This window comes from Lissotriton vulgaris, chromosome 4_1, assembly GCF_964263255.1.
Source record: "Lissotriton vulgaris chromosome 4_1, aLisVul1.2, whole genome shotgun sequence".
Classification (NCBI taxonomy): Eukaryota; Metazoa; Chordata; class Amphibia; order Caudata; family Salamandridae; genus Lissotriton; species Lissotriton vulgaris.
The window spans coordinates 1,081,285,779-1,081,308,934 of NC_141691.1; the positions used below are offsets into that span (position 1 = coordinate 1,081,285,779).

A 23,156-nucleotide genomic window follows, 5' to 3' on the forward strand; every position below is an offset into this window, starting at 1 on the left:
TGAGCAAGCCCATATCTGCCCTGTCAACATATGCTTTGAGTCTGTTGACATGGAGCACCCTGTGGGGGCTCCTAGGGGTTCCAAGGTCCACCAAGTAGGGGACCTCTCCCTTTTTCTCAACAATGGTGTGGGGTCCAGACCATTTGTCCTGGAGTGCTGCTGGGGCCACTGGCTCCAACACCCACATCTTCTGTCCTGGCTGGTACTCAGTCAGCATAGCCGTTTGGTCATGCCAAGCTTTTTGAAGTTCTTGGCTAGCCTCAAGGTTTTTAGACGCCTTCTTCATTTACTCAGCCATCCTGGAGCGGAGACCAAGTACATAATCCACTATGTCTTGTTTAGGCTTTTTGAGAGGTAACTCCCATCCTTCCTTCACCAGACACAGGGGTCCTCTTACAGGGTGCCCTAATAGAAGTTCAAAAGGGCTGTAGCCAACCCCCCTTCTGTGGGACCTCTCTGTAAGCGAATAAAAGGCTGGGCAGCAAGATATCCCATCTTCGCCTAAGCTTTTCAGGGAGTCCCTTGAACATGCCCTTCAAGGTCTTGTTGAATCTTTCAACTAGACCATTGCACTGTGGATGGTAGGGTGTGGTGAACTTGTAGTTCACTCCACACTCTTTCCACATAGCAGTCAAATATCCAGACATAAAGTTTGCACCTCTGTCTGAGACAACCTCTTTCCGAAAACCCACTCTTGAGAAAACTCCCAGGAGGGCTCTTGCCACAACAGGGGCCTTTGTGGTCCTTAAGGGAATAGCTTCTGGGTATCTGGTGGCATGATCCACTACCACCAGAATAAACCTGTGCCCAGAGGCTGTTTGGGGATCCATTGGTCCAACAATGTCTATCCCAACTCTCTCAAAGGGAACCCCCACCACAGGTAGTGATATTAGGGGGGCCTTTGTGGTGCCACCTGATTTGCCACTGGCTTGGCAGGTGACACAGGAGCGACAAACCTCATTGGCATCTTCAGACATGTGTGGCCAGTGAAAGTGAGGGACAAGGCTGTCCCAAGTCTTGTTCTGGTCAAGATGTCCTGTTAAGGGAATATCATGCGCTAAGGTAAGAAGGAAGCCCCTGAATGCCAGAGGTATGACCAACCTCCTGGAAGCACCAGGCTTGGGGTCTCTAGCCTCTGAATATAGGAGCCCTTCATCCCAATACACTCTATGGGTACCTGTAGCATTCCCAGCAGCCTCAGCAGCAGCTTGCTGTCTGAGGGGTTCAAGAGAGGGTCAGTCCAGCTGCGCCTGCCTCAGATCTGCCATTGAAGGCCCCCTGTCCCAAAAAACTCAACCTGATCAGGCTCAAGCTCTTCTACGACAGTTCCTTCTTGGGTCTCACTATCAGCTTCCGCAGAAGGCTGATCCTCATTCTGAGGCAGTGGGGAAGGCACTGCCTTAACCCTACTGCTCTTTCTCTTGGTAGGCAACTGGTCCATAGTTTCAAGATCCAGGGCCTGTTCAGTTTTGCACTTTTTGGCCTGTGGCCTGGTCACAGCAAGGACATGTGCTGATATACCTAGCATTTCTGCATGAGTCCTATACTCCACTTCAGACCAGACTGAAGATTCCAGATCATTGCCCAATAAACATTCTACAGGGAGGTCTGAACTAACAACACCCTTTTTGATAGCAGTTACCCATCCCCAGGAGAAATTAACAACTGCCATACTATGGGTGGTAGTGACATTGCTTGCATTGGTCACTAGGTAATTGTCACCTAGTATTATCTGTCCAGGGTCCACAAAGTTAGGCGTCACCATGGTGACACTGGCACATGTGTCCCTGTAGGCCTGAGCCACTTTTTTATTGATTAAAGGTGTTTGCCTGTACTTTCCCAAGTTATTGGGACTCACAGTAGAGGACAGAGCCATGTCCACATCACAGACAAGAACAGCTTGAGTTGGTATTCTGACTAGGCCAGAATCCATCTGGTTAACCCCACTATAGCCTTGGACTGAGAACCACCACTGTTAACTGTACTAGGCGGTGCAGGTGCCTTAGGGGCCACAGTGGTTGGAGCTGTCTCCTTCTTGGTGCAATCACTAGTCCAGTGAGAATTAACCTTACAAGTTTTGCACCAGGGTTTCTTTGGGCCTTCCTTTTTCTTGTATTGTTGGGAACCCCCTCCATTAGAAGCTTTTTGAGGACCTTGAGAAGACTTCTGATCTTTTGCTTTCTCTCCACCCTTTTGGTCTTGCTTCTTCTGATCACCATCCTGGTTCTGGACCTTCTGCTTCACCCTGGTTCTGACCCACTTGTCTGCATTCTTTCCCAATACTTGGGGAGAGGTCAGATCAGAGTCAGTCAGGTGTTGATGCAATAACTGGTTCTGACAGTTGTTAAGTATTTGTTCTCTCATGATCAAATTATACAATCCTGTATAGTCCTTAAGCTTACTGCCCAGTAGCCAGCCATCCAGAGCCTTAGTGGCACAATCTACAAAGTCAGCCCAGTCTGTGTCTTCTGGGTGTCTCTGAACAGCAACCTATACTGCTCAGTGGTTAAGCCAAACCCATCTGTCAGAGCACTCTTCAGGACAGTGTAGTTGTCAGCATTCGCATCACTAACTGTGAGGAGCTTGTCTCTACCTTTTTCTGAAAAGGAGAGCCATAAGATTGCTGCCCACTGACTTTGGGGTACCAGTTGTACTTTGCAAGCCCTCTCCAAAGGAGATATCCACTTGTGGATGTCATCCCCACTCTGGTAGGGAGGGATAATCTTACTTAGGTTCCTGTGGTCATTTGACCTTTCCCTACCTCTAGGGATGTTGCTGCCACCACCAGTGGAATCTAATCCACTCAACAACTTTTGCTCTCTAGCAAGAGCCAGGGTCTCTTTGGCAAGGGCAATTTCTTGCCTCTTGATCCTAAGCTTTATTTCCCTCATCCTAGCCTTATGCTCTCTTCTCTGAGGTGAAGTCATCCTCATCACTGCTGAGGTATTTGACCCTATTGAGTCATCAGAGTGGTGGGAGTCACTGGAAAGTGACCTCCTCCTTCTGTGCTCAGTGTTAGGCCTACTTGGGAGCCTGGATGGGATTCTCTCCTGTCCAGCCCCAGGTAGTCCTAGGTTGTCCTGGTCCAGTTCTTCAACTTGGACCTGGTCATCATCCTCCTCATCAGACCCCCCTGGATTGTTATCCTGGGAATCCTCTGTGGATAGATGCCCCCCCCCCCTCTACCAGTCTGATCTGGGGCTGCTGCTTTCTCAGCATCATACTCCATTAACACATTTATAAGGTGTCTTAGGGTTGGACTCTGTCCTTGTCTCAGTTTCCTGAGTGAACACAAACTTCTAAGTTCATTAAAAGTAAATGTGTCATAGTGGGAAGGGATCCTGGGAGGACATTTCAAGGACATTCTCTAGTGAGGTGTGGTGTGTGCACCTACCTACACTAAGTGTTACCTACTAGAACCTCTCTAGGAGTTGTAGTCAGGGTGTGCTAGACCCTTTCCTCTACAACAACTAAGTTCAGTAGAACTTAAGGCTTGATTTATATGTACCTCTTGGTACCTTAATGTGATCTTTCAAATTATATCTCAAGATTATATGGTAAAACAACAGCAAGCTCGTATCCCAACTGCTGCACACCAATGTGAGAAGTTGGCCTGGTATATGATGTCCACTATTCTAGTGGGCACCCTGCACCAGTCCAAACGACCCTTATGGTGATGGTTGCAAAGTCAACCTTATAGACCAGCTATCCTAGTGGTAGCATGGACAAAGCAGTCTTAGGCTAAAACTTCAGACAGCATGTGAAGCCAGCTGTTTTACCATATATAATCCCTTGAATACCAAATGAAAGGACACCACACACGGTATATATCAAATATATATGTATTTATTACTAACACAACCCCTCTGCACTCTTTATGAGGTCAGAGTTCGAGATACATTACAAGTTACTCATTAAGCATACTATAAGTTGCACAAATACAATTCTGCCCTAGGGGCCTCACGAACCATATACTAAGTAAGTGGTATAAGAACCACTTCAAGAAAGGTGAATAGGCCTAGGGCCTAGGGAATCGCTGGGGCTACACTACAGGACCAAAGGTTTGGAAGTAGGAGACCCACGGGAGACGCGTGCAGTGTGGCAACACAGACGCAAGCTACCATTGACTTACAATGGAGAACGAAGAAGTCACAAAGTTACTGATTAGGGACACTTCTGGGTGGACTACGGTGAAACCCCTTTAAACTAGGACACTTGGATAGTTAATACCCACGGGAGCACCGGATTACTTGAGTTACCTCACCCAGAGAAGCCGGGTGCATAGGTGTCTTTTCGTGTCGGGTTTTGTCGATGCTTTCAATGGAGACCTGCAAAAGAAGTGCTGCAGGCGGCCGAAGGAAGAGTGTCTGGGCGAATCCAAGGGTAGATCAAGGAGCTGAAGAACCTGAAAGTAGAGGGGAAAGAGTCTGGGTCACTAGCCAGTGACCAGGATGGAACCAGGTGATGTCGCGATGCTAGCAGGTGACGAGGTGAAGCTTGTCTCTGCAGCCACGAGGACCAGGAGGCGTCGACGACGACCAGCTGGAGTCAAGCTGTCCTACGAAGGCTCTAGTTGACTGCGGTGTTGGTATCCGGATTGGACCCAACAAGCCTTGGTAACCGCAACCCACACAGGATGTGAAGATTCGCTTCAGGTCAGACCAGCAAGGTCTGAGGAGCTTCTCTTTTGGAAGGAAGCTGGAGCAAGCCCAGAGCAACCAGGCAAGCGTTGAAAATTAAAAGGATCGTCTTCAGGGGGTTCACTAGCCAACGGGCTAGCAACCGGGAAGACGCGTTGAGCTGAAATGCAGGAGCGGGCCCCACGCAGCACTCGTGGAGTGTGGAGGGCTGAGCTCTGGTGCAGATGTTGCTCGGGTCTGGGGCTTCTTGTGCCCCAATGCACAACTGCGAGTTACCTCAGGAGTCAATGCAGCTAGCAATTTGCAGGATGTCCAGGGAGTCTTGTCCCACGTCTCTCGTGTTAGCCACGTGTCTCAGCTTTGCTGTGGATGTGGGTCGGAGTCCAAGAGGTTGGAAGTCCAGTCCTGAGTAGCTGAGTCATCGGGTTCCGTCAGGAGCATCGACAAAGCAAACCGGCAAGTTACTGGTGGTGCCTGTTTGAACAGGGTGGTCACTCCTTGACCACAAGGGAGATCTTCTTCAGTCTTCTAGTCATCATAGAATGTAGAAGTCCAACAGTTTTGTGTCGTAGTTTCTTTCCAGGGTAATCTGATGTCTCTAGATACAGCTCCTAACTTTATATCAAACTAAGGGTCTGGATTACCTGCTAGGTCCCTCCTATGGGTGGACCCTGAGAAGGGTTACACCCCTTTCTCTTTGTCCAGGTTCGCGCTAGAGCTGGGGCGGGAGTGCCCCAGCAACTGGATTGAACCTGGCTATGCATGGAGCACCTTGTGTGCCCCAGGCAGTGTCTGATTGTGCAGCCCTCCCTGCCCCAATACACTAAAAGCCTGTCTGGGGAGGTGCTAGCAACTCCCAAGGCAGGAAACCTATTGTCCAGGCCTCCCCTGCCGGAGTTTCATCCAGCAGCAGGAGGTCAGACTTGTGTCAGTGGCAGCAGCATCCATTTTGTGATGCTGAGGCTCTGTTTAACTTTAACCGGGTAAAACAGTAACCAACATGTCTTCTCCCTCTAGAAGGGTGGAATGCTACCCTCGCCGCCAGAATTGGCTGTGGGGGTAGTATTCCAAAGCGTTTGACACCTTACACAACATGTTTTGATAAAGCCAAACCAAAGTTAGCATTTAACCGCGAGGTTTATAATGTATTTAAGAGTTTATGGTATGGCTATATCATAGAACAGCTATAAGGACATGGTTCCGAAAGCTGCAGAGGGGCTCAGCTCATGCTAAGGCACCCTCTCACATAAAACCAAGCACTCTGCCTCCAGGATTGTTAAGGCCTGCCATAGGAGTTACTTATAGGTACATATGTGTCTATATATAAGGGTAGATATAGGTATACTATATCTAAGCAAGGGGTGATTACACCACCTTGCCCAGGCTGAATGATCAGCCTGTGGTGTCAGTTTGGATGGCCAGCCAGGTGTGGCATAATACATGCTGCAGCCCCTGGTAGGCCTTGGATGCACCTATGCCCTGGGTACCTATGGTACACTATACAGGGGCTCACAAAGGTGACCCAATACCCAATCAGGAATGTACCAAAAGTACATGGTATCAATTTAGAGAGAGAACAGCTGGGCTTTGGGTCTGATTAGCAGGCCAAAAGCCACACTAAAGTCGAAAAAACAGAAAATCACAGCCAAAAGTGGGGGTTACCATAGGAAGCAGACCCTACTCTCCTACAGTAACCAGCGTGTGGGTGAGTCCACCTCCACCCCCATTGCTTCCAACTATAAGCCTTCCCAATCCGAGCTTCAGGAGGCACCCCACGCCGGTAGGGGTCAGGGTCAGCCTCCACCTGCACCACTGGCGTGAAGTCACATCGGACAAGTGGGTGCTGCAGATTATCTGTCAGGGTTACTCTCTCCCCTTTCTGTCCTCCCCTCCAGGCATGCCACCTCGGTACTACCGCATGTCGGAGGATCATTTGGCTCTTCTCCGTCAGGAAGTCACGGCCCTCCTGGCCAAGGGGGCCATTGAGTTTGTTCCCAATCAGCAAGTAGGGGTGGTTGTTATTCTCACTACTTTCTGGTCCCCAAAAAGGACAAGGGGGGCTTGTGCCCCATCTTGGACCTCCGGGACGTCAATCGCTTCCTTCGGAAGGAGATGTTCAAGATGCTGACTCTGGCTCAGGTCTTGGCTGCCCTGGACCCGGGAAACTGGATGGTAGCGGTAGACTTGCAGGTCGCATATTTTCATATCCCCGTCCTGCTGGCCCACCTGTGTTACTTGCCGTTTATGGTATGCCAAGAGCATTTTCAGGTTGCCGTGCTACCCTTCGTCCTTCCCAGTGCCACGAAGTTGATGGTGGTGGTCGCAGCTCATCTGTGCAGGTTCGGGGTGTCAGTCTTCCCCTACCTCGACGACTGGCTGTTGAAGGTGGGCTGGCCCCAGACAGTTGCCACCCACCTCCAGACTATGGCTGACCTCCTGCATTTGCTGGGGTTCTCCATCAATGTGCCGAAGTCGCACCTGAGTCCCTCTCAGAAGCTCCCTTTCATCGGAGCAGTACTGGATTCAACGCGGTTTCAGGTTTATCCTCCGAGCAGCGAGTCCGAGATATTCAGGCTATGATTCCGCTCTTTCGGCCTCTATCCCGGGTTTGTCAGGATTTGACGCATGCCAGGTGGCCTATGCGGGCTCTGCAGTGGGACCTGAAGTTCCAGTGGGCACAGCATCAGGGCAACTTGTCCGATCACGTCCAGATCTCGGAGGGCGTGCACGACATTTGCATTGGTGGCTCACAAATCACAATTGGGTCAGTGGCAGATCCCTCTCTCTTTCCCAACTGGAGCACACAGTGGTGATGGATGCGTCCCTCCTGGAATGGGGAGGCCACATGGGAGATCCGGAGATCAGAGGCCTCTGGTCTCCGGCGGAGTCCCGGCTCCATATCAACCTTCTGGTGCTGCGGGCGATCCGGCTTGCACTGAAGGCATCCTTCCGTCTGTCGGGGAAGTGTAGTGCAGGTGTTCATGGACAACACCACCACCATGTGGTATTGCAACAAACAGGGCGGGGTGAGGTCCTGGACTCTATGTCAGGAGGCTCTGCGCCTCTGGACATAGATGGAACATCAAGGCATTACCTTGGTGGTTCAACACCTGGCGGGTCCTCTGAACGCCAGGGCAGACGAACTCAGCCGCCGATGCTTGATGGATCACGAATGACGTCTGCACTCGGACGTGGTGCAAGATCTCTTTCAACAGTGGGGAGAGCCTTGGTTAGATCTATTCGCCACCGAAGAGAACGCTCAATGTCATCAGGTATGCGCGTTGGAATTTCCAAGGCGGCACTTGCTCGGAGACTCTTTTCGTCGTGAGTGGAGTTGCGGTCCGTTGTACGCCTTTCCGCCTATACCACTTCTGCCCAGAGTGCTGAAGATGATCAGGCGCGACCGGGCCCAAGTCATTCTTGTGGTTCCGGACTGGGCTCGAAGAGTATGGTATCCCGAGCTACTCAGTATGAACATCGATCCCCGATCCATCTGCCTCTTCGGGAGGATCTTCTGTCGCAGCAGCAAGGGACGGTCCTCCACCCGAAGCTGTCCAGCCTCCGCCTCCATGCTTGGAGATTCAGCGGCAACAGTTGACACCTTTCGATCTTCCTCCTGAAGTCTGTGATGTCATTCTGGCAGCCAGGCGTCCCCCAACCAAACGGTATACGCCTGCAGGTGGAACAGATTTGCGGCATGGTGCACAGCGAAGGCTGTGCATCCCCTTTCTGCCCCTCTTTCTGAGGTTCTTCTGTTCCTTCTCTCTTTGGCCCAGCAGGGCTCTGCTCTGGGTACTGTCAAAGGTTATCTTTCGGCCATCTCCGCCTTTCTACGGCTTCCAGATCAACCTTCTCTTTATAGGTCCCCAGTTGTTAACCGTTTTCTTTAATGCATTACGCATACGTTTCCACCCGTGCCCTTCATAATGCCTCAGTTGGACTAAAATCTCGTCTTGACTTTTCTGATGTACGCTCCCTTTGAAACCCTTCATAACTGTCCTTTGCGTCTTCTCACTCTAAAGATGGCTTTCCTGGTTGCTATCACCTCTGCCAGAAGAGTGAGTGTGCTCCAGGCCCTTTCTTCCAAGCCTCCTTTCCTTTCTGTTCATCCGGACAAGGTGGTTTTAAGGACCCGTCCTTCTTTTCTACCAAAGGTTGTCACGCGCTTCCACATCGGGCAGACCATCACTTTGCCCACCTTTTTTCTGCATCCTTCAAGGGAAGAGGAGAGGTTCCACTGTCTGGACCCAAAACGTGCGCTTGCATTCTATCTGCAGCGTACACAGCAGTTCTGGGTGGATGATCAGCTTTTTGTTGGTTACGTGGGTGCCAAAAAAGGTCGGGCTGTACATAAGCAGACCATCTCCCGGTGGGTCGTTTTGTTCATCAAAGCATGTTACTCCTTGGCCAGGAAGGAGCCTTCTGTGGGTCTGTGTGCCCATTCAACCAGGGCAACTGCAGCCACTACTGCCCTGGGACGCAGCGTTCCCTTGCAGGACATTTGTCAGGCAGCTACGTGGGCCTTTCTGCACACATTTACCAAGCACTACTGCCTTGACAGTCAGGTCCGGAGAGACGGCTTCTTTGGGCGTTCTGTGCTCCGTGACTTTCTGGTGTAATCTTGTTCGCAGACCCACCACCGTGGTTGGTATTGCTGGGGTATCTATTCTAAGGTAAGGAATCTATCACTAACGTGTCTCTTTCAGATGCACAAGTTACTTACTTGTGTAACGATATATCTGTAAGAGACATTAGTTAGTGATAGATTCCTTACCGCCCCTCCCATCCTCCCCGTTCTGCAAACTCATTACTAGTGTTAAAGTCATCCCCTTTTAGGGCCCTAGTTTTATGCACCAATTTTCAGTCTCTTGCATGGCTCTGCGCTTTGGCATGGAATAGTTGCGTACAGAACTGACATCAGTGCGCAGGGTTGGCGCCTAAGTACTCTCCGTGACGTCATCTTGGCGCATACGATGCCAGTGACGGACGCGGAGCCGCAGGACGCCACCAACTGGCGTACTGCTAAGCAGAAAAACTTTCCGGATTCAGCCTGACGCCTGGGGTTATTCTAAGGTAAGGAATCTATCACTAACTAATGTCTCTTACACAAGTAAGTAACTTATGCTACATGCTGATGCTGAGTACAGCCGTTACCAGGGATTACTGGTCTTATGTTTATGATATGTTATCTTGGTTTGTCAATGCGCTACTTCGGAGACTTCTGGTAACGCCCATTTCCGAGGACGAGCGAGGAGTCGAGGAGTGGAGGCGAGGCGAGGAGGACGCTGTCTCACCGACCCTCGTTCTCGGTGAAAACAATCCAAGCGTCCAGCCTCTGTGCTTTTCGGTGGCGAAATCCAGTGGCAGCCGTAGGTTCCAAAAAAAAAAGGAAAGCGGCAGGCGGAGGGCAGCAGCAAGCTCCCCGGTAACGGTCTCGGCTGCCTCGCACAGCTGCAAATCGCAAGCGCCCCACAGCGCCCCACAGCGTCCTACAGCGGGGCTCTGTAGCGGCAGGCAGGAGCCGCGAATCCCCCCCTCCCTCCCGCCGAGCGCTCCGGGGCGGCAGGAGGGCTCCACAGCAAGGGTTTCATAGCGCAGGAGCCGTGAACCACCACACCCTACACAGCGGCAGGAGCCGCGAGCGCGCGACATTGGCATTGGCAGGAGCCACGAGGGCCCCATAGCGGCAGGAGCCGCGAACCTCCATCACCCTCCAGCACCCTCCAGCAGCGGTAGGAGCTGCAAGCCGCAAGATCTTTAACGTATAAGTACAGCGGCAGGGGCAACAGGAGCAACGTGAGGAGAGGCAGAGGCTAGAATAATAAAGCTGCAGCCCCCGTCAGTTGCTGCGGCTGTGAAAGAAACGGCCGTGTGAGACACCCCCACACTGGATGGAGCAGTGACAGCAGCATTGACAGCAAACACAGCAAAAAACACCAGCACCAGCGCCAGCAACCTCCCCATAAGTTAAGGTAAGGTACGCCGGTCCCCAGGGTATGCACCAGAGGACCAGAAACCCCTGGAAGTAGCAGTATCAAGCTAGCTGCCTAGTACCCCTGAATCACCCCAGAATTAGAAAACTTTTTGCGCAAGAGTACGCAACAGACCACCATGAGATCAGGGAAAATAAGGGGGGCACCAGGCGTCCAGCACCTGAAATCTGAAAAAGAGGGAGAGGAGGGGGAGGACTTAACAAAGGACTAAACATAGGACAAACTAGAATCGGAAAGCTCAGTAAGCCAAGAGAAAGGGAACAGGAACAGTTCTTGGAACCAGACTGTAAACAGGATACAGGGGGCAAAACAGAAAAGGAGCAAACACAATTAAACAACAATACCCATACCCCTATCAAGTTAACCGGCTCCCCTATTAAAACCAACATCAAAAGCAGCAAACGGGCTCTCATCACCGATTTCTTAAAAGTATGTCGCAGCTTATCCCCAGGGAAGCAAAAGATGCACAAGGCAGCAAATGAAGCAAAGGAGGCAAAATAAGCCAAGGAGTACAAGTACAGGGGGGGCAGCGCAGACAATGAGATACATAAGGACAAAGTCAGTAGGTCAATAAGCACTGAGGACGCAGAGCATAAGGGCCTTAAACTGTCTGTGTCGGAGGATGGAATTTGTACTAAATCTATTAAGAGCCCATTATTCGCTCATCATGGACTCCACCAACAGGCCATTCAGGCCGTAGTACATAATGAACGGGGATTTAAATGGGAGTCGGCACTTATACCCAAACAATGGACCTGCAAAGCACAAACAAATCAACTAAGGCAGCAAAACCAACAGCTTCAAACAGCCCAACAAACTGCTTGGCAGCCTTGTGAAGAACAGAGCCAGGATGGTAACCTGGCGCTTGAGCAGGACAGTTATGACAGCTTGGACAGCTCGCATGCAATACTAAACACACCTGTAGACCCACAGCCTGATCTACCATTTGTCCAGTTCACGGGTCAAATAACCAACGTACAGGAACAACTTGCCATAAATTCGAAACTACCAAGCAAGCAACCCTAAATAGCACAACATTTGACGCAGATGTCATGTCAAAGCAAGATAAATGGATCACCTTTCAGACCACCCCATGAAACTGAACCAGTCAACCTAGCCAGCTACCCAGAACCCCAAAAATCACCCTCACCAGGTCGATGTACCAAGAAACAAGAGGGACAATACCCCAAGGAACAACAAGAAAGTCCATCAACAGGACCTTTTTGGGATCAGTTACTTGGCACCATGAAGACGATTGGATCAGCAGCAACTTATCACGCGGACAAGCTGGACACTCAAGTTGAGCTACTAAACGCACTAGCTTTATATGTGCAGGGAATAGATCAAAAACTACATGACTTAAATGCCATGATAACAAAGGTGCAACAAGCACGGCACTTTACTTATTACACGTGTCATTGCCATCAAATAATCGACAAACTTGCAACAGTCCCGACTATAATGTCAGAGTTGCTGGGGGCAGTAAGGGAAACACAATTAAATTCCACAACTCCTACGGAAGGAGAGCTTAAGAAGGTAGACTGAATCAAAAAGTACACCCTTACCATCAACATTAAACCATTAAAAGAGGGAAATAACCTGCCAGTCATAGAGAGAGACTGGGAATGACCAGTGGAACATCCGCACTTAGAAAGCTCAACACCATCCCCGAATCAAAGCATTTCATTGAAGGAATCGGCACAAAGCAAAGAACAAGAAACCCTTGCAAAACCTCTTTCAAAACGGGAACGTAAACGCTTGAGGAGAGCAAGGAAAAGTAAAATAAACAAAGTCACCTCACAAATTTCGCCAACATCAACCCAGAAAAGACTGGATGAAAATAACTCGAGTGGCAGTGAGCCATCGAGCATGACGAATCATAAAATCTCGGAATTAAAAGAAAACGCAGCCACAAGAAGTCACGACGGAAAAAACAAAATAAAAAATGGAAACTTGTCAACCAATAAAATGTATGATATATTTAAGTCATCGGCTGAGAAGGAAAATGATAAAGCAAAAAACAAAGAACTCGTAAAATCAGACACAACGCAAACCTCCAAGGACCCAATCATAAAGGAAAAAGAAACCACGGCGCAGGAAATAGCAACAAGTGGGAAAGGCGAAACGCGGACAAGAAATAACAATAATGAAAAGCAAAACAACCCAGATTTCCAACGTACAATAGAGTATATTTGAAAAGACACAACAAGACCAAGTCAAATCAGTCCAGCTCGGCAAAACACACCGACAAGACACAACAGAACTATTATCAGGGATTTCGATCGATTGCGATAAAAAACAATTGCCCACGGCTCAAAGTCAGATAGAATTGATTCCACATTATAAATCGAGAGGAACCCATGACATACTAAATCGAAGTACAATCATAAAGCTACTCAAATCTTTACTAGCCCTGAGCCATATAACATCTAGTGACCTGGTAAGAATTGAATTCAAACCTACCACCAGCCAAACAGGAGTCGAAAAAACAAAAGCTACCTGGATAAACTATTCAGTCACTGAACAGATCTTGAGGCACAAGGAGGTATTTGCAGAATGGGGTATAGAACTAAAAGAGGTGGAACTGTATAGAGGGTATCCTAAAAGGAGCAAGAGGCCCAGAGACTCACGATCAAATAGAGGATGACGCCAAATTCACAAGACAAATCACAATTACAATTTTACATCCAGACAAAACTCAAAAAGAGGTCAACCAATACTGGAGATCACCAATTACACAACAAGGAGCTGCATGAACAAAATCCCAAACAAAATCAAACACAGCGCAGGACATTAACATCTGTTCCTGGAATGTGAATGGCCTAGCGTCTAAAATAGGAGAAACTGACTTCGCTGACTTTATTCTACAGTATGATATACTGCTGCTGCAGGAAACCTGGCAGACAACACATACGCCGATTGTAGGCTATAAAGAACATTTAAATCTAGCTAAAAAGGAGTCAGCACACGGAAGAGCCAAGGGTGGGCTATCAATATACATTGCTACAGAAATCCGATGGGAAGAAGAAAACATTGATTTAGACTCGAGCTGGATGCAATGCATTAAATTCAAAGTTAACATTACTTGCACATTGATAATAATGAATGTTTACATCCACCCAGCCCATAAGCATAAGGGGAGACACATCCAACAACTGGCCGCCACTATCAAAACTTTAAAGGCAATACACCCACATAATATTGTCCGGTGACTTTAACATGAACTTGATGCAAGCCCAAGATAAAAACCTACCAAATGGAATAACCGTCAGGAGCAATAATACAACAAGACGTGATACATCGGGTAAGAAATGCGCCGCACTGTTAGACAAACAAGCATTATACACTCTAAATGGTCGAGGCCCGCAAGATAGCCCGGCAGCTTTCACAAGAGTGACGGCAAAATCAGGAGCAACCATTGACTTCACCTTAGCTGACCCAGACTTTTTCCCTAGTATTGCAAACTTTCAAATAATAGAAAGAGTAGAAAGTGACCACCATAGGTGCAAAACCATTGGGGATAGAGGCTTGGGAGTCCTTAGTTAACAGCTTGCACAGAATGTTCATACACTGCTCCAAAAAACAAAAAGCGGCCCGGATCAGTGTGTCAGAATGGTACACTAACGATTCAGAAAAGGGGGTGGTGATGAACAGAGTGTCTGAATTAAGCAGACCACTCTTACCCAGTCCAAAGATCAGGGCTTGATCCATCACCGTTATTTATCTCACTGCACCATCCCAGCTCAGAACCTGGCTATATGCAAATCAGTCTGTCCCTGGCCCAGTGCATCATGGGAACAGGGCAGACTAAACTACCAAGCCAATTCTTCACCAGAAAAGAGACAAGCTACCGGGGACCGGTTTCTGGCATTTCAGCCGTCTTCGGCCCGGCTTGCTTGAATCCTGATGGTGCAGTGAGAAAGGGACTCATGTCTGAGTATACCCTGCCACACCTATAGTGGCCAAAAACGATTCAGAAAAGGGGGTGGTGATGAACAGAGTGTCTGAATTAAGCAGACCACACTTACCCAGTCCAAAGATCAGGGCTTGATCCATCACCGTTATTTATCTCACTGCACCATCCCAGCTCAGAACCTGGCTATATGCAAATCAGTCTGTCCCTGGCCCAGTGCATCATGGGAACAGGGCAGACTAAACTACCAAGCCAATTCTTCACCAGAAAGGAGACAAGCTACCGGGGACCTTCCCAGTACAAGAATTGGCTTGGTAGTTTGGTCTGCTCTGTGCACACTTCGTGGAGAAGTGTGGCTCAGGGGTTAGAGGCGGCAGACCCGGATGCTGAGATCAGCCCTGGACCAGGGTTCAATTCCCCGCCTCGGCGGGTCTTGGGCTCAAAAAAATTCCACGGACTCGATAATTCTCGCTCCGGTGCCTTCTCAACTCACGGGTTCACACTCTGCGACTCTGGGCAATAGCTTGCTTAATCTCCACAACGGCCCCTCGCGGCGGGATGCCTGGCTTTCACCTTGTGGATACCCTGCCGGGGTTATCTCACAGGGGAATACCAGGACGGGTTCCCTAAGCAAGCGCCGGGAAACCCTTTGTGGGTAGCTGTGCGCTATATAAGCTCAAATACATTTACATTTACATTTACATGTGAGTCCCTTGCTCATTGCACTATCAGGATTCAAGCAAGCCGGGCCGAAGATGGCTGTAATGCCAGAAACCGGTCCCCGGAAGCTTGTTTCCTTCCCAGTACAAGAATTGGCTTGGTAGTTTGGTCTGCCCTGTTCCCATGATGCACTGGGCCAGGGACAGACTAATTTGCATATAGCCAGGTTCTGAGCTGGGATGGTGCAGTGAGCTAAAAAACGGTGATGGATCAAGCCCTGATCTGTTGACTGGGTATGAGTGTTCTGTTTAATTCAGATACTCTGTCCATCACCACCCCCTTTTCTGAATAAAATGGTACACTAAAGCGCTAAGGACAAAAAAAACAAAATTAAACAAAGTATTGAGACAAGCGCGAACTCATGGTCAACAACCTTCCCGGAGGCCCTGACAATTATTAATCAAATGAAAAGTGACCTAAAAGAGAGACTCGGGACGCTAAACGTAAATACAATGAGCAGCTCTGGACAAAAATGCTCTATGTAAGTCGACAACAAAATTCTAAGCAGTTCTGGGCCCAGATTAATGTTTTATCCAATGGGAAAAATCGGCATTTTAACTCTGATATAGCCGAGCATGCATGGCGAGCTCACATAGAAGCCACATATAATTCACAGACAGACCTCAGAGCTACTACTGAAAATGAAATAGGGAAGGCGATACAAACACACCATAGTACCATCAGTGAGATTCCAACAAGAGAGCAGAGGAAGGTAGAGACACTGATACGAACTTCGCAGGCCCTAATTCATACGACTAGCAACCCGCACCTGAAACATCACAGCAACTCACAAGAAAAACAAAAGGAAGGAAAATTGCAGCAAAATTATCCGGAAACATCAGGGTCAGACCAATTAGTCGTCGACAGCCAGATCTCACAAAAACAAGTAATGAATACTATAAAAAAGCAGAGATCAGATGGGGCGCCGGGACCTAATGGTCTGCTGAACGCCCTATTAAAAAAAGACTTACAATTTTGGTCCAAACATCTAGCCATACTGTTCGACAATATCGTGGAATCTCACACCATCCACGACTCCTGGCGAGGAAGTATATTGCATCCAATAGTTAAATCAGGGGCTCGATCAAATCCCTTAAACTATAGGTTGATAGCCCTCATAGACGTTGAGGCAAAAATCTACGCTGCAAACCTCCTTAAGGATCTAGAATACTGGGTAGATAACATCAAACTGATCCCCAACACACAGACAGGCTTTCGAGCTGGAATGGGCACTTTAGCAAACATTTCCGCCGTTACACTCCTGGCCAACCAATCCATCACAAATTCCAAAGTATTGTATGCGTGTTTCGTGGACCTCAAGGCGGCCTTTGATAAGGTCCCAAGACAAGCCTTGGGGGCAAAAATGGAATCTTGGGGTGCACCTACAAATTTATTGAATGCAATCATCGACCTTTACTCGAAAACATGGGTTCAAATAAAAATGGGAGATGGTCGAAGTCTAACAAACAAAATTACTACCACCAATGGTCTAAAACAGGGGTGCGTCTTGGTCCCCTGTTTATTTAATATATATACACACCTGACCTAGACAATCACTTACGTTCAACACTAGGCGATCTTCCAAAATTGGGGAATGCGAGAACAGCAAGCCTGCAATACGCAGATGATATTGTGCTGCTCTCCCAAACGCCTCGTGGCCTACAACGACTAATAAACAAACTGGCAGAATACACAGACCTAAACCAACTACAGATAAACTTTAAAAAAACAAATGTCATGTGCTTTTCCAGTCCACAGAAAAAAATAACAAAATTCATTTGGACGATTAACAGCAACAGTTTGGACCGCGAGGAGACATATTAGTACTTGGGATTAACTCTGGATAGCCATCTTAATTACAAGCAGCACCAAGAACATCGGAAAACAAAAGCTAAACAACTACTGTTTGCATTTAAAACCTTGCAAAAAAAACTTAGTGACAGCTCCACTACCCACTTATTAAAGGTCGTGGCTTCAAAAATTTTACCTGCAATTACATACGGTTCCGAACTATTACATGTAAAGGATGCAACATCCTTGAATATCGCCCAAACCAGCCTCTTTAAAAAAACTTTTTAACATCCCGCGCCATATCTCACAAGACCGGATAAGACTTCAATTTGGGCTAAAAAAATCAGACCATGGCAAGACAGGGAGCGCTGGTCAAATACTATTGGAGAATGCGGGCAGCAGAGGACGACTCCCTGGTACATTATTGCTGGTTGGAGGTCGAAAAGCAATCAAAACTGACCAATTTGGTCTATTCGTTCCTAAAAAAATCGATTGAGGCTCTAAAGTTAGAGGAAGCATGGTACACCACACCGTCCTACTCGGAGTTTAAACAATTGGCCAACAAATCAGTTAACCAAATGTCCCGAGACCAGGATAAAGCCACGTTGTCCACGAAAACAAATGCATGGACGGTGTTGCCGATATATAAAAAGCTAAAGCCCCAACCATACTTTTCGGAACACTTTGCAAATCGAATGAAACAGCAATTAATTCTACTGAGATTAGGAGTGTATCCAACTAAAGATTTAACTCCCAAATGGAAACGTACCTGGCTTTCAATGGACTGTCGCCTTTGCGGACAAGGTGAAGAATCAGTGCTCCACCTACTTTGTATTTGTCCGGCACTACTATCCGAACGGAGAAAACTGCTGCGGCCGCTATTGAAAAAAGAGCAGATAAGGACATGCAGATCCGCAGTAATAAAATGTTTAGGAGGATCAACAGCGCAATTGGCATGTAAATCCTTAAAGTTTTTAAGTCTAGCAGCAAAAGCGCTAGAAAAGAAAGACACGGAACTCGATCCAGAAAATGCTTAGACATTTACTTTGAAGCAAATATAAGTACAAGAATCAGAGCTAGAACAACTCTATAAGACTAAAAGGCACTAATCATACTGTTTTCCTTTGCTTTCCTTTGTTTTAATGATCAAAATGTTTTAACTGGAAAGTTTACTAACTAACTAGTATTTACATGTGAATTTTAAGTCACAAGTGTCTACGTGTTTTTAGCGGTTAACCCGCTCTTTGTATGATTTAAACCAAATCAAATAAAGTATTTTTATCATTAAAAAAAAGATATGTTATGTGTTTACTATTCTAATGTGTTCTGAGAATACAAAGGCTATTTTGTTATATAACCTTGTGTGGAGTTCCTTTTGTAGTGTGCCTGAGATGTTGCTGTGTGTGTGCTCAAATGCTTTACACAAGGCCTTCGGGATAAGCCTGACTGCTCGTGCCAAGCTTCCAAGGGGGTTAGCAGGGGTTATCTTTGGCGTGTAACTCCCTTGCCCTGACTAGAGTGGTGGTGTCCGCCTGGCTTTGCCGCAAGCCTCAGCCAACCAGGGATCCCATTTCTAACATTGTGAAAATACCTAGTGGAACTCTCAAGCTTTTTATGGCTGTGCCTGATATGCCTCTAGCTGCATTCCTAGCTCCTCTTTGTTTTGATTTTCCTAAACAGGTATTAGTCGGTTCACTTAGAGTTCAACAATACAACTCAAATTATTTTATGTCAGTCAGAAAAGTCAAGAAACGAAAAGATAATTATAGATATGTTGCCCAAGTCTTCAAACAATCAATTACTCCCTTACAGTATTCATTGAAGTACTCCTATTATTCCTGTTTTTCAGTTTTAACCCACTGGTTTAACTTCAAGAACAGTTGTTATGGTAACAGCCACAAAAACCTCAAAGTTAGTGTCAAGAGCCTTGTCATTAGGAGCAAACCTTGACACCCCCCAAAAACATTGTAGGAAAGCATCCACTGACTGTTACTGCTTTTTATCAAGCCAATGAATTATCTGGAAGAGATTAACAGATTCAAAGAAGAAGAATCCTAAGTTCTCCGACCCAAATTTTGAGGTCCTAATTCGCCATGAACACAGTACTGTGTTAACAAGCCCCAAAAATCCTGTGTGAGGATGCCTGGGAGGCATTTTAGAATATGGTACTGGCATGATTCAAAGCCTACTTTGAAGCCAGGAGTAGTTTGACATCAGGTTTTGAACAGACTATGGCAAGTCCATATTCCTGTATGGTCTGATAAAGATTTCATCTACTGGATGTGGATCAGGGAAACTTAATGAATTTCTGTGAGAAGCTGACTTCTGTACTTCGAAGGAACATACGTCTGCGCTAATCTGTTCACCAGCTGACCTTGTAAAACTCCGAGGTAATGTCTTGTATTACAGAATGGAAAAATTAAAAAAGAATGTGCATTTTTCAACCATCTATGTCTTACTCTGTTGCCAACTCCTCTGATAGTTTTCGCTCTTGTCAAAGGCGATTTTATAATATCTTACGTTATGCATGCCTCTCCGTCCTCCTCCTTAGAGATGCTGTAAATCCAAGGTTTTATTTTTAAAAAAATTAAGATAGTTTTCGCTCTTGTCAAAGGCGATTTTATAATATCTTACGTTATGCATGCCTCTCCGTCCTCCTCCTTAGAGATGCTGTAAATCCAAGGTTTTATTTTAAAAAAAATTAACTAATGGTGAGTAAAGTCTGTAAAGTTGAAAAATGTAGCAAAGGAAGAGCCCAGAAGTGGCGTTAGTAGGCTGCAGAGAGTTTACTGCTGCTGCTTCTTCCACATGACGTTTTCACAATTTGTTCTGCAGCGTAATACTTTATATATTTTTCATAGTTGATTTTAGTTTTTCAGGTTTTGATGTAGTTACTTTGTGTGGATCAACTACTGGTGTCTGTTTTCTTCTGACCATCATCTCTACTTTGTCAAAGTTTGCAAAGCACAATTCCTTAATGTATTTTAGAATTGTCTGACCTTTTGCTACCTCATCTTGTCTATGGATTCGATAATATTCCAGACTCAATCAGGTGTTAAATAAGGCTACTAATTTTTTTTATGCAGTCTTGATTTTTCCACTATGTCTTTTAGTCCCCAACCTGGAGGGTCCCCTCCCATACCCAGATAAGATTTTCAGGATGTAGACTTCTGCTCTGCATCATCCAGTGGCCGTCCCAACCTGCCACAGGTGAGCCCGTTACAGACTCAATGGTGCTCTGTGAGGGAACTGCACCTTCTAATCAAGTGACGTAGTTACCCCATTGTTGAATAAAATAAATGTACAGCTCAAACTTTGTTTCTAAAATCAGTGGCTCACAATGGTTTCTTCCCCATAGACTCTGCGTTTGTCTTATGAGATTGAGGGGAATTGCCTTGATCAAAGCACACCCCAAGCCTTCTGGATTTCAAGTGTTACCAGGTTTACAGTGCTGAGCCCAGTCTCCTAAGAATCTAAAAGTTCATTAGGGACACATTTCCTTATATTCCAAGTCCCTCTGGCTCTGAAGCATTGAAGGCATGAAGCGGGAGGGTGATGTCAAAACGTCTAAGTATTTATGAATAAGAGCAAGCCTTGCATCAGTCCTGTCTTCACCTTTGCTGACAGTATTTTCTTCTTCAAGTTATGGAACTATATTTTTCCCAAAATCTAATCATTCGTAACCCCGGGCGTAGTGGGCGCAGTGGGGCTACGCGGCGGTCCATGAAGTTGCAAACAAACTCTGTGGACCTCCGCTATGCTACACCACCTGCCTCCACCCCTCCTTATTAACAATTAAATCTGAAAGAGACACGTTAGTGATAGATTTCTTACCTTAGAATATCCCCAGGCGTCAGACTGGATCTGGAAAGTTTTTCGTCAGCAGTACCCCTGCGTGTCTGTAGGTAGCATCGTGTGGCTCAGCGTCCGTTGCTGGCGTTGTAAGCGCCGAGATGAAATCACGAAGACTACTTAGGTGCCACCCATGCGTGCAGACATCAGTTCTTTCTTTTTCCGTGGCAGCAAGTGCAGATCCGGTTAGAGCACCTACCCTAGTCACCTTTTGACTAACTTTTTTGAGACTTTTGTCTCTACTTCTTTTGAGTCTTTAACTCCTGGTGCCACATAGGGATGCCTAGATTTAAATCCTGCGGGGCCTGTCGTTGTACGATGTCGGTGGCCGACCCCCATGGCGTCTGTCTCTACTGTCTGGAGGTCGACCATGACTCCCGGTCATGTTCCAAATGTCTGGCCATGGCTCCGGTCCCAAATGTGCGCTTATGACGCCAGCGACGGACGCGAAGCCGCACAACGCCACCTAGCGAAGCGCAGGGGTACTGCTGATGAAAAACTTTCCAGATCCAACCTGACGCCGGGGGATATTCTATGGTGAGGAATCTATCACTAACTAATGTCTCTTACAGATATATCGTTACACATGTAGTAACTTGTGCCTCTACATGACTTAAAATTGAATGAAAACCACTTACCTGGCATGCAGAGTACCCGGGCTACCCTCCTCCTCTTCCTCGCCTTCTGGGTAATTCTTTGAAAAAACTGCACAAGGGCGCACACGTGCATGCGCATTTCTTGTCGAGAAATGCGCTTGCGCAGGCGTACGCGCATGCACAGCTTTCTCAAAGAATTACATAGACGAGGAGGAGGAGGGCAGCCCGGGTACGCCGCATGCCAGGTCAGTGTTTTTAAATTAATTTTAAGTCATGTAGAATTAATTGTTAATTTAGGGGGTTGAGGCGTGGGCTGACCAACTCTGCTCCGCTGAGAGTGTGCGGAGATTTGCCTACTCCGCGTTCTCAGCGGAATGCCTAGGAGGCAAATCTCCACGGGCAGAGCGGAGGTCTCCACCTGGGGTTAATCATTCTATGAGTTCCAAAAACTATTTAGTTGCTTTTGGAAATGTATGGCTTATTTTGGAATGCTTGGCTTTCAAATGGCCAGGATCCCATTTAGAAGGTGTTGTAACGAATTACCTAAGTTTCTATTAAAAAATGAATAATTCAAGCCGTATTATCCTTCTATGTTGACATCACCGAGTACAGATGACAAACAAATGTAAAAATTGCATAGCCTTATCAAAAAGTTCTGAATAATGGTTGGTATTCATCCTTTGTTTTCTTCAGAGAGCTTTGGATGTTATGTCCGTCATACCCAAACGGTGTAATGATATGATGAATGTTGGACGGCTACAAGGATTCGATGTAAGTTGTAAATGGAATTTTTCCAATTCACAAAAATGTTTTTCTAAGACCAGGCTTGCCTTTTCTGAAATGGGTTTGAATGCATCATTAAAAAAATATTATGCATATTTGTCCCATATTATCTGTAGGTGAAAATTCTGATTAGTACTTGTAATCACATATTCCTCACCTTTTCAGTGTTAAGGTAATATACAGCCTTTAAACCATGTCGTACCTGATGGAAATTGATGTTAAAAAAGGATGAGGATGTCATCTGCCTTTTGTACTTAACCTCCAAGCATGCTCAGATTTCTGTGACAAGATCTCCTTTATGGACTAGGAGAGAGCATCAACCAAAGCTGTAGGTCAGTAAACACAAGAAGCGAGATTGTTTATGAACTAAGTCCCAGGCACTCTCCCCATCCAAGTTTCATTGCTGGTCCAGAGTACATTCTCCGGGTAAGTTCCAGATGAAGTAAAAAAAACAAGTTGTAGGCAAGTAGAATCTGCTTTTATGGTCACCCCCACTTTCTGTTGGTGTCATTCTGTTTCCTGGCTTGTCTGACTGGGATCCTGCTAATCAGGACCCCTGTCACTGTGCTCTGTCCCTAAATTGGACTATGGTAAGTTCTTTGGTACCTTCCTAATTAGCTACTGGTGTACCCTTCTAAGTCCCTAGTATATGGTACTAAGGTACCCAGGGCATAGGTACATCAGGGGTTTTACATGAACTGCAGAATGTATTATGCCATCCATTAGAGACTACTCAAACTGTGACTAAAGGTCTACCATTGAGGCCTGTGTGAGCTGGTGCTAGATGTGTGTTTCCTCATATCTGAGGTAACTGCACTTAAAACCTATAAGTCACCCCTAAGGTAGGCCTTTTCAATCCTGACGGCAA

General features: G+C 46.8%; 1 protein-coding gene across 1 annotated transcript in view; it reads left to right on the forward strand.

The window, feature by feature from the left end:
- The window catches only part of TRIO (trio Rho guanine nucleotide exchange factor), a 5,246,815-nt gene that overhangs the window by 3,752,270 nt on the left and 1,471,389 nt on the right, over nucleotides 1-23,156 (forward strand). The window contains exon 45 of the mRNA XM_086965300.1: nucleotides 22,199-22,276. Within this exon, the coding sequence (XP_086821426.1) occupies nucleotides 22,199-22,276 (78 nt within the window). The remainder of the gene's footprint in view (nucleotides 1-22,198; nucleotides 22,277-23,156) is intronic.